At 38.6% G+C, this 15,718-nt stretch overlaps 1 protein-coding gene across 2 annotated transcripts in view; it reads left to right on the top strand.

Moving 5' to 3' along the window:
• The first annotated feature begins 696 nt into the window (after positions 1-696).
• LOC149185235 (uncharacterized) overlaps positions 697-15,718 on the top strand; it is a 241,614-nt gene continuing 226,592 nt past the window's right edge. The window contains exon 1 of one of the 2 annotated variants that reach the window (XM_089417846.1): positions 697-1,658. In XM_089417846.1, the coding sequence (XP_089273972.1) occupies positions 1,153-1,658 (506 nt within the window). In that variant the 5' untranslated portion in view covers positions 697-1,152. The remainder of the gene's footprint in view (positions 1,659-15,718) is intronic. The other variant, XM_089417845.1, reaches the window with a different exon arrangement.

Here is a 15,718-nt window from a genome sequence, read left to right as displayed (position 1 = left end):
ACCATAAAAATCGCTGCATGTACAGCAGCGCCAACTATGATAAACCCACCAATCCACATATGATGTGTGAACAGAGAGAGTTGGGTACCATAATCAGTAGCTAGGTATGGGTAGGGTGTTTCTTTCCAACTTATGCATTATGGAATAAAAAATATTTAAAAATAATTAATAATAATAATACTAAATATAAATACAAATAATTAAATTCAAAAAGAATATTGAATTTTTATTTATTATTAAGAAATTAGATTTAAATTAATAGTACTAAAATAAAGATACATATCATTTTTATTATAAATAATTTGTCAAAAAATGAATTTTTGTTTATTATTTAGAAATTAGATTTATTAAGTATTTAAAAAAATCATGCCAAAGTATAAAAAAATGAAAAGATTGAATTTTTATTTATTATTTAGAAAATAAATTTATTAAATTATAAATAGGTATTTTTCCAGTTATAAATTTTGTAAAATTTCACACTCAAATATTTTACGTGTTAAATTATTTTAATTTTTTAAACACATAAATATGAAATTAACATATTTTTTCATTAACTTTTTAAATAAAAATTCTATATATACAAACTTATTACTAATATAATTTTTATCTCCTAAAGTTTATGTAAAAGCAAAATATATGTTTTGTATATATCCACCCATTTTAGTAATTAGTTTCGAATCACAGCATCATCATCATTTTAGCAGATATTCATGGAGTTGAATCCAACAATAACAGAAACGAAACGGCAAACCGCTCTATCTTTTTCGACGTCGATAGTTTGGTTTAAAATGAAATATATAAGCGGAAAGAAGAGGTGCCAGTGATCAATTTGAAATCTGAATTCTTTTCAGGGAAAGGACGGAGGAGCAGCAGGAGGAGTAGGAGGGGGGTGGTGCGAGGTGGGGGAAAGACGATGCGTAGCAGCGGAGGAAGGTGAGGGTTTGGATGGAGAAGGTGGAGAATGTGTCGGTTTCGAATCCTTTTCTGCCGCTTGCAACTTTGCGTTGCATTAGCACACAATTCAAGTCTGGAGTTTGAATTATAAAGACCTGGGTTCAACACCAATGAAAACAATCCTTGAACCATTTTCTTGACTTCAGGACATGTCGGCACTCCAATCTTTATGCTTTCTTTAAGAGTTTCACCACAACCATGAGTCATGTCACAGGGCTTCCTCCTGCAGCACTGGAAGAGGATTCCCCTGGAGTTCTCTTGAAGAGAATTCGTGAACTGGAAGAGAGCCATGAGCACATGCGACAAGAAATGTCCAAATTGCTGGACGACACATACAGCCACCACCTCCACCGTCATCATAATAGACCCCCAGCCTTTCATTTACCTGAAAATGGGGCTCAGAGAAGTCGGCGGTTCGAATCCCCTCCGGAGGCGCAATTGCTTTCTCCTCAGAGGTCCTGTTTGGTCGCCGCCAAGAGAGCCGACTTCGATTTAAGAAGAGAAAAGGGCAGTGAAAGATCAGCTCTAGGCCAACATGAAGAGCCGGGAGGCTCTCCTTGGTGTAGAGAGGGTTCTGCTGAGAATAGAGGAGAGGCAAGCGGTTCTTCCTTCGAACGGGTGGCGGTTAAACACTATAACAAAATTTTGCAGTCCATGGGCCAACCTGTATACATTGTGAACCCTTCAGGTCAAATTACGTTTTGGTATTTATGTTTTCTCCCATTTAACTTAATTACATGTTTACCTTAATTAATTACATGTTTACTTTAATTTAACACTGAAATTTTTGGTGTGTTTTTTTTTTTTTTTAACCTACAAACTGCATAATTTTTTTGTTAAGAAATAAAATCACAAATTAAACCAAGGCTTGCTGGCCGGGAAATTTCAAAAAAACGTCATCAAACGTGTTTCAAATCCATACCGTTTTAACTTCAGTCATCGTCAACAATTATTTCAGAATATTGCAAAACCATAACTTAGCAGATATCAATATAAAACTTAGTTTGAAATTGAAAATTTAACTTGAGTCATCGTCAACAATTATTTCAGAATATTGCAAAACCATAACTTAGCAGATATCAATTTTAAACTTATTTTCAATTTTTCTCTTTAGGAAAGATTATTAAACATGAAAATTTAGAAATTTAATGCTCAATAAAGAAGTTTATGTTTTATTATTAAATTCTTTAATTTTACTTGACATGTATGTTTTACTTTTTAATAGCTAGACATATAATCAACTCACTCTATTGGCACTAAGTTTGCATGTGAAATCCCCATAAAGCACTTGAAATTACAAGTCAATCATAGTTCATTGGTAGGGGCTTTGTAAAAGGCCAAAAGAAGTGTGGGCGGAAAGAGTGCATTTTTTTTGTTCTTCCGAAAAGTGGAAACAAAAAACATTTCATTTTATAATGTGAGGCTTTCAAAGACAACACAGAAAAATATTTCATTTTATAATGTGAGGCTTTCAAAGACAACAGGGGAAGTGTTGGAAAAGGCCAAAAGAAGAAGAAGTGTGGAAAAGGCCAAAAGAAGTGTGGGCAGAAAGAGTATGCAGTTTTTGTTCTTCCGGAAAAGTGGAAACAGAAAAACATTTCATTTTATAATGTGAGGTTTTCAAAGACAACAGGGAAAGTTATGCAGATAGGCTGACAACTAGCTCTTGGGATAATCTATTTAGTGAGGGGTTTGTCGAGAAGCTGAGAGCATTTATTTTGAAACTTCACAGAAAAAGGGCTTAATACATCAAGCAGATGAAGAAGCAATTTGTCCCATAGGCTATCTTTAGTCGAAGAAGCAATCTGTCCGATAGGCTGTCTTTAACTTCGTGGACGTTAAAATACTTTCTTTCTTTCTTCTTCACGTAGTTCTTAAGGTCTATCCATTGTGTTTGCTGTCACTACGAAGTGCCCCACTTGACCCTATCCGGTCCATCATTGTAATTGATGTCAATGGGTTTATTCTTGATACCATCAACAAAACCATCATTGTAATTGATGTCAATGGGTTTATTCTTGATACCATCAACAAAATTCAGGGAAATGATTGGGGTTTCCTTATGAGGTTTTCGTGATTTTTTTTTTTTTTTTCCAACAATATATTTTTTCCATGAGACACGTGAAACTGCCAAAAAAATCTTGGCCTTCTCCTTTATTTGGAAATTAGGAAGAAATCAATTGTTTGTTGCTATGCTAATTCTTACATTACAAATGTGAATTAAATTTAAGAACTACAGTTACAATTCAATTCATTGTTACTAGAAATGAAAAATACCAAATGAAATGAGAAACATGTTTAAATGATAAATATTCATTTTTAGGTTATCTTGCGCTGTCATGGAATATAACTTTTTGACAACTACAAGATTTATTGTTGGAAAAATAGCCATTGAACAAAAATTTCAAGGGTTCAATCTTTAGGAAAATCGACAACATTGGGAAACCATGACTATAGACATCTATATTTGTGTGTGTAAAACATTGATATATCTGATGTAATGGATGATGAATTATAAATCAAAATGTAGCTCATCATAATGAATCAACTACAATGAGTAATCTACCAACTAACCATTGACTTTCATACCCCTAGTGAAGGAATGGGTTGTCCTGATAGCGAAGTCTCGTGGCTAGAGACAGATAGCTATTGGTGGGTGCTCCATGTAGAAAATTGTAGGCCCAACTAGGTTTCAGTTTTAGGAATCACATCACTTTAATGCCCAACCCAACATAGATTTTTGCTGCTGTTTTTTAAACATGAATATTTGCTAAAATATGAAACACATAAGCCTACTTTACTCTTTCACTTTCTTTGAGAATAAATGCAACAATTACACAAATTTAACACAATGATTTTTTGGTCCAGTGACTCTGGAAAAAAACCTTGAAGGGAAAACTAGTGAGAGAAATTTTATTCTTATCAGAGAATTTTACATCATAAAATAACAGCAATTAAATCCACTTATCTACCTTGAAATTTGTGCCTAAAATTTGCTTGGAGAAAGTGCTTTAGTTGTTCTTTGAATTCTTGAGCTGGATACCTTGATTTTCATGTCCTTCACACTTAGAAAATCAATAGTTTGCCCCTAGAAATTACTGCCCACAGGTTGCTTTGAATTTTGCACTCTAGCAGCCTAAAAAAGAGTGCTCAGCCACCCTCAAACAATCTCAGATTTTGTGCCTCCTCTCTGCAATAAATGCAGCCTCAACTGCCTCAAAAATCACGCTATCCTTGCCTCGAATTTCATGCCTGCTCTCTGTCTTGGAATTCGTGTTGGCTGGCTATTGTTTTTATTGCTGTACACTTCTTTCTCTGTTGGGATTTTGCTTTCTCAGCCTCCTTTTCTCCTTTCCTCACCCTTTTTCTCCTCCACTTTTCCAAATCTCATGAAGAATTAAAAATAAAAATAAAAAATTTCTCTTCACTCCCCCTTCTCCTTTATAAACTCATTAATTACTAAAACCATTAAATCTTGCCATATCAAGATCAACCGTTGTGACTTAATCTCTCATTGAGATGACTCAAGTCACTTTTAGAAAAAACACTTTTTAAAATCACTTAAGTCACTCACTTTATAAGATCGCTTTTAGAAAAAATCACTTTCTAAAATCACTAAAGTCACTTTTAGACTTTAGTAATTAAATATAAGAAGGTACTTTATAAAATCACTTTATAAATAAAATCACTTTTTCCCAAGGGGTTCACTTTACCTCTTTTCCCACGCTAGGCTCAAAGCACTAGGAAACACTTCCTTGGTACCATTTCTCAACATTCCACTATGTGTAGAAGGTGGTGTTGAGGTTTGCACCTTAATCTCTTTACTTAGTGTCTTCCTCCTAGCCAATGGTTGACAATCATGCTCCTCTATCTCTTCATGTAACCGCTCAAGTACATCGTCCATAACAAGCCTCTTAGGGTCTACCATTCACACACACACACACATATATTCATTCATTTAGTACATCAATGTAAATCCAAACAACATTGATTATGCGAAGTTTACTCATGTATATAACATGCTTCTTGTAGTAGTAGTGCTATTTGTGGGTACAAGTCTATTAACCTTGTTTGTTTAACTAGTTTTGATGAAATTGGCGAACCATGCATTAAAATGAGGGAAAAATCTTATCATGCCTTATCAGTGGTTTTGACTAGAGTGAAGGGTACATTTTACATGTCGCAAGAAATGGTCCCCAACTTGGTGTACTTGTATTAGAAACCCTTAGAAATCTTGAATGTTGCCGAAACATGGTCGAAACAATTGTATGACATTTTTTTTTTTTAAATTTGGAAACATTGCTGAAACGTTTTGCCCAAATTTGCCCCATTTTCATGGTTGTTTTTGCTTGTGTGGGCTCACTCAAGCACCCAACAAGGGTGTGGGGCCCTTTATGGCCAAAACAAATCTAATTTACCACTAAAATTTATATCTAATCAATCCATGACCTGGTTTTGCGGAAAAAGCACCTTGTTCTTTTTTGTTGACAAGGAGTATTCAGATATGTAAATGTACTTGTCTTTAGTTCATGTTTTATTTCATTTTCAGCACATATAGTTACACATAAAGGCTGATTTTGGATGTATAACTGTTATATTCCTTTCAGAATATTTAGCTAAAAATAATCTCGGCAAAATTACATCATAAAAATTTATACGATAAATATTGTCAGTAAATTAAACAATTTTGCAATAGAACCCAATAATTGAATGAAATGTTGCAAACTTCGGAATTAACAAGAGAAGTCACAACAAAATTTAGCCTTATTATTGTATTAAATAAGCCCAGCAAATGGTCGACAATAGCTATTACATCAATGAATTTGAATGATCCTCACTCCAAGTAAATTAAACAATTTTGCAATAGAACCCAATAATTGAATGAAATGTTGCAAATCGGAATTAACAAGAGAAATCATAACAAAATTTAGCCTTATTATTGTATTAAATAAGCCCAGCAAATGGCCGACAATAGCTATTACATCAATGAAGCCCAAATTGAGAATTTGAATGATCCTCACTCCAATCTTTAGATTTTCTGCAGATCTAATCTCCAATAATATTGCTGAAGCTTTGTAAGATTTCTGGGTGAAATCTCCTCAATGGTGGGTTGGGTTTCTGTCCAACTCACAATAAAAAGCCCAAGGGTTTTCGTCTTGGGGCTTGCTGAATGCTGAGAACCTCGTTCCCAAACCTCTTTGATAAGAAAATTACTCAACCCCAAAATGTCCCAAATGATTAGCTCTCCCTCCTTTTAAAGGCTTGATGGATCCTTCTATTGGTCTCTAGAAGCACTTTTTTATTATTTATTTCCTGCTCTAGAAGCTTCTCTACTTATCCTTAGATTAAGTGACTTATTATTTTATTTTAGTCACTTGGCCTTTTTCTCAATTAAGCATTTATTTAATTAATTTGTTAAACATAAACGAAATGATACACAACAAATTATGATAAATCGTTCAATGCATTATTATTTACAAATATACACATATAAATACTTTTTTCATGACAGTTGGATTCATCTTCCAAGGTCACTTGGGCTCCAATCAGTGTTTGTATTCCACACCATAACTCTTAGCAGATTAGGTGTCCAACATTCCCCCCCTTAATCCAAAGGGGTATATACGAGTCCAAGAAGAGAGCTATAATACAAAAATACAACAATGTATGACAATAATAGGCTGAATGTGCTCTCTGAGATGATTGTATAAGGTGGGAGAACTCAAGGTCTCAACCGGTGGTGGTTTAAAGATGACCACCAACACTGGAATGCTTAGTGTAGTTCCTCGAATAATCCAAATATGGCTAGAAGCTGAAGTCTTTTGCTAGATGAATGATCTAAAAAAAAGAAGACCATTGAGGTTTTGTTACTGCTTAAACTAGCAGGGGTCCTAGGAGGGGATCCTATAGAGCAACTACTAGGTCAAGGGGCAACAATGGAGCGATAGCCCATTGTCACCTCAGCTAAGGCTCTCTGCTCTTTACAGACTTCACCGATGCGAGGAGACCTGGTATAAGGGAAATCACTAGATGAATGGATCAACATGAGGATAAGGAGTGATTCCAAAGGTCTATTCACAAGAGAGACTCAATTATATGGCTTTCTTGCTTGTGAAGCAAGGTGATATGGTCTCTCGGAAGGGATAAGAGGATTTTTGAGGTTAGGGTTTGGGAATATAGCTTGTCAAGAGGTTTCCTAGACCTGAAAATCCTTATAGAGAATTGGCCTTTGTGTGATCTTTGTGAAATTAAAGTAATAAGGTTGTGGGACCACACGGGACGAAGTGGACCTAGAATTAGGTCAAGGATGTGGGGTTGATCAACCAAGGAGGGGCTTGACCTAATTATGGAAGAGAATAGGATCGAAGGACAATTTTTCTTTGGAGAATTGAATTCAGTGATCCAATTGAGGACTCTAGCCAAGGGGAACCTAGGGCAAGAAACTGTCCTTGAGCTAGGGCTTTCTTTATCTCAAGATCCCATTGCCGGAATTTCTTGAATTTGGAGGGCCTTTAGAGAAAACCCTAACACAGTTACGGACAAAAGATCGAACTTTTTTGATAGCTACAGTAGGAGAAAAATGATGCCCTAGGCGACCTATGGAGGCTAGGCCTAGTAAGAGAAGGAGAGGTGAGAGAAATATTCTTTAAAAGTGATCACCTATGGAAGGATTAGAGCTTTATCCCTTGGGAGAGATGTAGTCAAAGAGAATTTATTGTTTGGAAAGGATTTACCCAATCAAGGAGGCCTTCAAGCAACTTCACATTACATTAGGGCATGGGAGAAGATACTTAAGGTCTTTCTACTTCGATATGCAATAATTGATGACCTATCAAGATTTATTCAACAACAATAATCTCTAGGAACATCCATCCATTCATACATGGCCCATGCAATGATCCAACGCTACAAAAGATCAAAATTTCCATAATTTCGCATAGAAAAGCAGTGAATTTCAGACTTATATAGTGGAAATCCCAACAACATTTCACGTGACAAAGTAAATAACAAGAATAAGCATGAAATGATCACTTACATGTATAAATGAGTATATCCAATCATCAAATTATGCCAACAATGAAGCTCCAAGATCAAGAAGATAGAATCTGTACATAAAAGTTTATCCATGAAACCAAACTCGTCCTCCAAAGTGAATGCGAAATTCTCAAGTGGCTACTAAACCCAAATCCAAGTCATGATGATCAAAATGAATCACCTCACTTCTATTTATACAATATCTATTGAGTTTGATTTGCCTAATTGGCTTAATTAAGCCCCAAATAATAAAATAATGTGCAATGATAAATGCACCAAGATAGCTCAATAACATAAGAATAAGCCTCTCAAGAAGGCAAAATGATCAATATAATGAATCATTGGGCCACTAAGAAGTCTTGATGAAGTCCAAAGTGTGCCATGATGAAAGAATCGACCTCAAACATAGTGGACAAGGGGTTGGCCCCTTGTTTTCCAAGCAAATCCCTGTGTTGCTCCCAAGTGGGTGTGGGGGCACAAAGACATACTCATGGGTCTCCAAGTGGATCGAAAATGTTTGTAGACCATCTGTAAGGGCCAGGATGATGACATAAGCCATCCCTTTGTCTCTTGCAGTGAGGCACATCCTCATTTGGATCCTGGAACATTCGCCAAGTGTATGGTGCAAGTGTGGAGCCAGCCCAAGTGGGTGTGGGGGCACAAGGACATACTCATGGGTCTCCAAGTGGATCGAAATTTCCAGTAGACCATCTATAAGGGCCAAGATGATGACATAAGCCATCCCGTTGTCTCCTGCAGTGAGACACATCCTCATCTGGACCCTAGAACATTTGCCAAGTGTATGGTGCAAGTGTGGAGCTAGCCAGACATGGTGAACTAGGTGCATCATCCTCATCCCAAAGGTGGAATAGGAGCAATCAATGAGTGGTGCTCGGGATCCATGAAGTACTCTCTGCGATGGTGGAGGCCCATGGCTCTCAACTCTCACCTTACAAGTGCCAATGTGGACATCTAAAGGGCTAGGACCCTGTATAGGGAGACTAAACCCCAAATAGAGACCCATCTGCAATCCTGCATAAGATCCAATGCACCCCTCTGCCCTCCAATACAACAAATCATCGAAACAATCAAGTAAAAGAGCTTACAAGTCATGGAACCAACGGGGAACTTCATGGTGGCATGCCCTTCTATAGTGGGTTTTGGCATGTACAAGTCTTTCTAAGCTTAATATGGGGGGTTAATCAAGGACTCTATTAGGCATCTTCAACATTTAAAGCAGGTGACATGTCCATGGTACATCCATTAAGTGGTAGGTGGGAAATGATATAGTGATGGAACAGAGTGGGGATCAGGGGAATGCTTCAAGCCACATGCCATGGTACAAGGGTAGCTATAATAAGGGAAGCCCATACCTGGGTATATGAGTGTAGGAGGGAGCAAATTGTGGTACATGTGTTACCTTGACCTTTGTTTTTCCACCCTTCTTCATATACCTTTTGCTTTGATTGATTTTTCTTCATGACTGCTCGAGGCTCTAGGAAGTGAGAGCATGATGTGTATGATGAATTAGTAGGTACCCCCTTTTCAGGTGGGGCATTTCAATGCCCACCAGGGGTTGGGATAATCAGGGGTTCCTTAATGCTGGAGGAGGCTCATCTAAGGCCCATAGGAACTAGGCCGATGGCCATAAATAAGGGGTAGAGCTTTTTTTTGGCTTTTGCCCATGTGCTAAATTTGTTTGTTCCGACCATCTTTTGTATTTTGTGTTACATTTCTTGTTGAGAGTGGCCAAATTGTGTGTTTTCTTTTCTTTTTAGCTGCATCAGCTTCCAAGGCATTGTTCCAGGCATGACCCAAGATGTGGACAAGGGGAGGGGGATGCTAACCCTATATGGATCAAGTGGACATGTGGACCCAGATGGGAAAAATGACGAATGGGGTTAGAATGAGCAGAAGGAACTGATGTATATGGTGTGAGGAAGTGAGACCACGCAACCAAAATAAGGATTTCCCACATAGTGTCAACCCAACCGCTAATGGCCAGTAAAGGAGATCCCATGAGACTAGGATACAAGGGTAACCACCAAATCAAGCGGAGGAGATAAGGGTACAAACCTAGCCCAATCTTTTCGTCGAAGTCCCCCACTAATCCATACTTAAAAGTGTCCACGATAAGTAAGGAAAATTATTCAAGTATATGAATGAAAAGCCACACCTTTGGGGTCGGGAGGCCCACCTTCAAACATACAATCATAACAAATGGGTGAGGGACCACATGACTGGCTTAGGTGGCAGAGATAATGCCACATCGAGCTATCTGGTGGCTGCAAGGGGTTGCTGGCTTCTGGTTGAGGACCATCTAGGAGAATTTATTTTTCCTATGCATACTACCCACAGGTGGTGGGTAACATCTAGCTTCAACTAGGACATGAACTTTCGGAAAGGTGCACAAATCTACTCGAATGGGAGGTCATGAGAACACCAACAATCTCTTGTTACTACAGACCTGTTACTTGCACATATCAAATACCAAGCACACTGGACAACTCTTTTGATAGCTACAATAGGAGAAAAATGATGCCCTGGGTGACCTATGGAGGATAGGCCTAGAAAGAGAAGGAGAGGTGAGAGAAATATTCTTTAAAAGTGATCACCTATGGAAGAATTAAAGCTTTATCCTTTGGGAGAGATGGATTAAAAGATAATTTATTGTTTCAAAAGGATTTACCTAATCAAGGAGGCCTTCAAGCAACTTCCCATTGCATTAGGGCATGAGAGAAGCTACTCAAGGTCTTTATACTTCGGTATGCAATAATTGATGACTTATCAAGATTTATTCAACAACAATAATCTCTAGGAACATTCATCCATTCATACATGGCCCATGCAATGATGCAACGCTACAAAAGATCAAAATTTCCATAATTTCGCATAGAAAAGCAGTAAATTTCAGACTTATATAACGGAAATCCCAACAACATTTCATGTGACAAACTAAATAAAAAAAATAAGCATGAAAAATATCATTTACATGTATAAATGAGTATATCCAATCATCAAATTATGCCAACAATGAAGCTCCAAGATCAAGAAGATAAAATTTGTACATCAAAGTTCATCCATGAAACCAAACTCGTCCTCCAAAGTGAATGCGAAATTCTCAAGTTGCTACTAAACCCAAATCCAATTCATGATGATCAAAATGAATGACCTCACTTCTATTTATACAATATCTATTGAGTTTGATTTGCCTAATTGGCTTAATTAAGCCCCAAATAATAAAATAATGTGGAATGATAAACGCACCAAGATAGCTCAATAACATAAGAATAAGCCTCTCAAGAGGGCAAAATGATCAATATAATGAATTGTTGGGCCCTTGACAAGGCTTGATGAAGTCCAAAGTGTGCTATGATGAAAGAATGGACCTCAAACATAGTGGACAAGGGGTTGGCCCCTTGTTTTCCAAGCAAATCCCTGTGGTGCTCCCAAGTGGGTGTGGGGGCACAAGGACATCCGCATGGATCTCCAAGTGGATCGAAAATGTTTGTAGACCATCTGTAAGGGGTAGGATGATAACATAAGCCATCCCTTTGTGTCTTGCCATGAGACACATCTTCATCTGGATCTTGGAACATTTGCCAAGTGTAGGGTGCAAGTGTGGAGTCGACCGGGCATGGTGAACTAGGTGCATCATCCTCATTTCAAAGGTGGAACAGGAGCAATCAATGAGTGTTGTTGGGGATCCATGAAGTACTCTCTGCTATGGTGGAGGCCCATAGCTCTCAACTCTCACCTTACAAGTGCCAATGTGGCCCTCTAGAGGGCTAGGACCCCGTATAGGGAGACTAAGCCCCAAATAGAGACCCATATGCAATCATGCATAAGATCCAATGCATCCCCTTGGCCTCTAATACAACAAATCATCGAAACAATCAAGTAAAAGAGATTACAAGTCATGGAATCAATGGGGCACTTCATGGTGGCATGCCCTTCCATAGTGGGTTTTAGCATGTACAAGTGTCTCTAAGCCTAATAGGGGGGTTAATCAAGGAATCTATTAGGCGATTTCAACGTTTAAAGGAGGTGACATGTCCATGGTACATCCATCAAGTGGTAGGTGGCAAATGATATAGTGATGGAACCTAGTGGGGATAAGGGGAATGCTCCAAGTGACATGCCATGGTACAAGGGTAGCTATAACAAGGGAAGTTCACACTTGGGTATATGAGTGTAGGAGGGAGAAAATTGTGGTACATGTGTTACCCTGACCTTTGTTTTTCCACCCTTCTTCATATACCTTTTGCCTTTGATTATTTTTTCTTCATGACTGCGCGGGGCTGCAGGGAGTGAGAGCATGATGTGTATGATGAATTAGCAGGTACCCCCTTTTCAAGTGGGGAATTTCATTGCCCACCAGGGGTTGGGATAATCATGGGTTCCTTAATGTTGAAGGAGGCTCATTTAAGGCCCATAGGAACCAGGGTGATGGCCATAAATAAGTGGTAGAGCTCATGTTTGGATTTTGCCCACGTGCTAAATTTGTTTGTCTTGGCCATCTTTTGTATTTTGTGGTACATTTCTTGTTGAGATTGGCCAAATTGTGTTTTTTCTTTTCTTTTTAGCTGCATCAACTGCCAAGGCATCGTTCCAGGCATGACCCAAGATGTGGACAAGGGGAGGGGGATGCTAACTCTATGTGAGCCAAGTGGATACATGTGGACCCGAATGGGAAAAATGATGAATGGGGTTAGAATGAGCGGAAGGAACTGATGTATATGGTGTGAGGAAGTGGGACCACACAACCAAAATAAGGATTTTCCACGTAGTGTCAACCCAAAAACTAATGGCCAGTAAGGGAGATCCCACAGGACTAGGATACAAGGGTAACCACCGAATCAAGCAGAGGAGACGAGTATAGACCTAGCCCACTATTTTCGTTGAATCTCCCCACCAATCCATACTCAAAAGTGTCCTTGACAAGTAAGGAAAATTACTCAACTACCTGGATGAAAAGCCTCACCTTCGGGGTTGGGTGGCCCACCTTCAAACATACAATCATAACAGATGGGTGAGGGACCACATGACTGGCTTAGGTGGTGGAGATAATGCCAGATCGAGCTATCTGGTGGCTGCAAGGGGTTGCTGGCTTTCAGCTGAGGACCATTTAGGAGATTTTTTTTCCTATGCATACTACCCACAGGGGGTGGGTAACATCTGGCTCTAACTAGGACATGAGCTTTCGGAAAGGTGCACAAATCTACTCGAATGGGGGGTCATGAGAACACTAACTATCTCTTGTTACCGCAGACTTGTTACTTGCACATATCAAAGACCAAGTACACGGGGCAACATGTTTTTGTGGTGTCTTATGATCACCCATGTTCAGTATTAGGCCATAAAATCAACAGGAAATTAAAATGCAAATTTAATCTAACTACAACTACTCTATTATGAAAATATCATATGATGTTAGTTATAATGAGGAAATGAGCATGCAATGCATCTTACCCTAACCTGCATATAACACTATTCAAGTGCTAAGTATAATCATAGATCGAATTTAACCAAATTATTATTAAATCAATCTAAAAACGTTTTCCCTTATGAACCATCATGCGGCAAGGTTCCCAAATATCACTCTTCCCATCGCACGATTTGCCTGATGAATGGTATGGGTGGGGGGCGGGAACATTTGAGAACCATGCATCAAGGGTCACATATTAAGAGAGAAGATAAGAATCCATCTTGTGCAACCCTTCTTTCAATGAGCATATGGATAACTCAAGAACCAAGCTCATAATTTTCGATGAATAGCAAGCCCGGGCATATCCTCCTCATGGCATGAAGAGATTGAAGGCTCATACACATCCACAATCACATCATCTTGATTATCGAGGAAGGAACAAGGTGGACTACAATCTTCATATCTTGGGAAGAACCACAACACCCTTTTAGGGCATTGGGAAGGCTCCTTAATTTCATGGCTCCCAAGAGATTCATCAAGAGAGGAATGGTATGGGTGGGGGGCGGGAACATTTGAGGACCATGCATCAAGGGTCACAGATTAAGAGAGAAGATAAGAATCCAAATCGTGCAACCCTTCTTTCAATGAGCATATGGATAACTCAAGAACCAAGCTCATAAATTTCCGATGAATAGCAAGCTCGGGCATATCCTCCTCATGGCATGAAGAGATTGAAGGCTCATACACATCCACAATCACATCATCTTGATTATCGAGGAAGGAACAAGGTGGACTACAATCTTCATATCTTGGGAAGAACCACAACACCCTTTTAGGGCATTGGGAAGGCTCCTTAATTTCATGGCTCCCAAGAGATTCATCAAGAGAGGAATCAAACTCCTCATGATCATTGGGTCTAGGGTCATCATCTTGAAACATATAAAATAGGCGTCTCCAATCATCCATTTATTGCCATGCAAATTTTTATAAAATTCTAGATTTGGAGTCGCCGGGGTGAACTTGAAATGTCGTGAGAGATGCTTGCTTCACCTTACAAGCATTGACTTTGAAGTTCGATGAGGAACTAGGGCTTTGTTCATCCAATGGAATTGCCAAAAATGAGATATTGATATTGTCGTATGGGGAACAAGGCACATGTCTTGTGTCCTTGGCAACAACGCCAAAATGTTACCACTCAAACTAGTAGGGGTCCTAAGAGGGGATCCTATAGAGCAACTACTAGGTCAAGGGGCAATAATGGAGCGATAGCCCACTGTCACCTCAACTAAGGCTCCTTGCTCTTTACGGACTTTCACCGATGGGAGGAAACCCGGTATAAGGCGAAGCACTAGATGAATGGATCAACAAGAGGAAATTGAGTGATTCCAAAGGCCTATTCACAAGAGAGACTCAATTATATGGCTTTCTTACTTGAGAAGCAAGATGATATGGTCTCTAGGAAGGGCTAAGAGGATATTTTAGGTTAGGGTTTGGGAATATAACTTGTCAAGAGGTTTCCTAGACCTAAAATTCCTTATAGAGAATTGACCTTTATGTGATCTTTGTGAAATTAGAGTTGTAAGGTCGTGGGAGCACACGGGACCAAGTGGAACCAAATTTAGGTCAAGGATGTGGGGTTGATCAACCAAGCATGGGATTGACCTAATTATGGAACATAAGAGGATCAAAGGACAAATTTTCTTTGGAGAATTGAATGCAATGATCCAAATGAGGACACTAGCCAAGGAAAACCTAGGGCAAGAAACTATCCTTGAGCTAGGGCTTGCTTTATCTCAAGATCCCACCATTCGAATTTCTTGAATTTTTGAGGGCCTCTAGAGAAAGCCCTAACGTAGTTATGGACAAGAGATTGAATTTTTTTGATGGCTACAATAGGAGAAAAATGATACCCTAGGTGACCTATGGAGGCTAGGCCTAGAAAGAGAAGGAGAGGTGAGAGAAATATTCTTTAGAAGTGATCACCTATGGAAGGATTAGTGCCTTATCCTTTGTGAGAGATGGAGTCAAAGGGAATTTATCGTTTGGAAAGGATTTACCCAATCAAGGAGGCCTTCAAGCAACTTCACATGACATTAGGGCATGAGAGTCGTTGCTTAAGGGCTTTATACTTCGATATGCGATAATTGATGACTTATAAAGATGTATTGAACAACAATAATCTAGGAACATTCATCCAGATTCCATTCATACATGGCCCATGCAATGATGTAACGCTACAAAAGATCAAAATTTCGACAATTTCGCATAGAAAAGCAATAAATTTCAGACTTATATAGTAGA

This window comes from Pinus tabuliformis, chromosome 3_2 (assembly GCF_031772625.1).
Source record: "Pinus tabuliformis cultivar Carrire ecotype Pingquan chromosome 3_2, CPIR1, whole genome shotgun sequence".
Lineage (NCBI taxonomy): Eukaryota > Viridiplantae > Streptophyta > Pinopsida > Pinales > Pinaceae > Pinus > Pinus tabuliformis.
The sequence above is the reverse complement of the archived record's forward strand: the minus strand, read 5'-3'. Positions and strand labels throughout refer to the sequence as shown.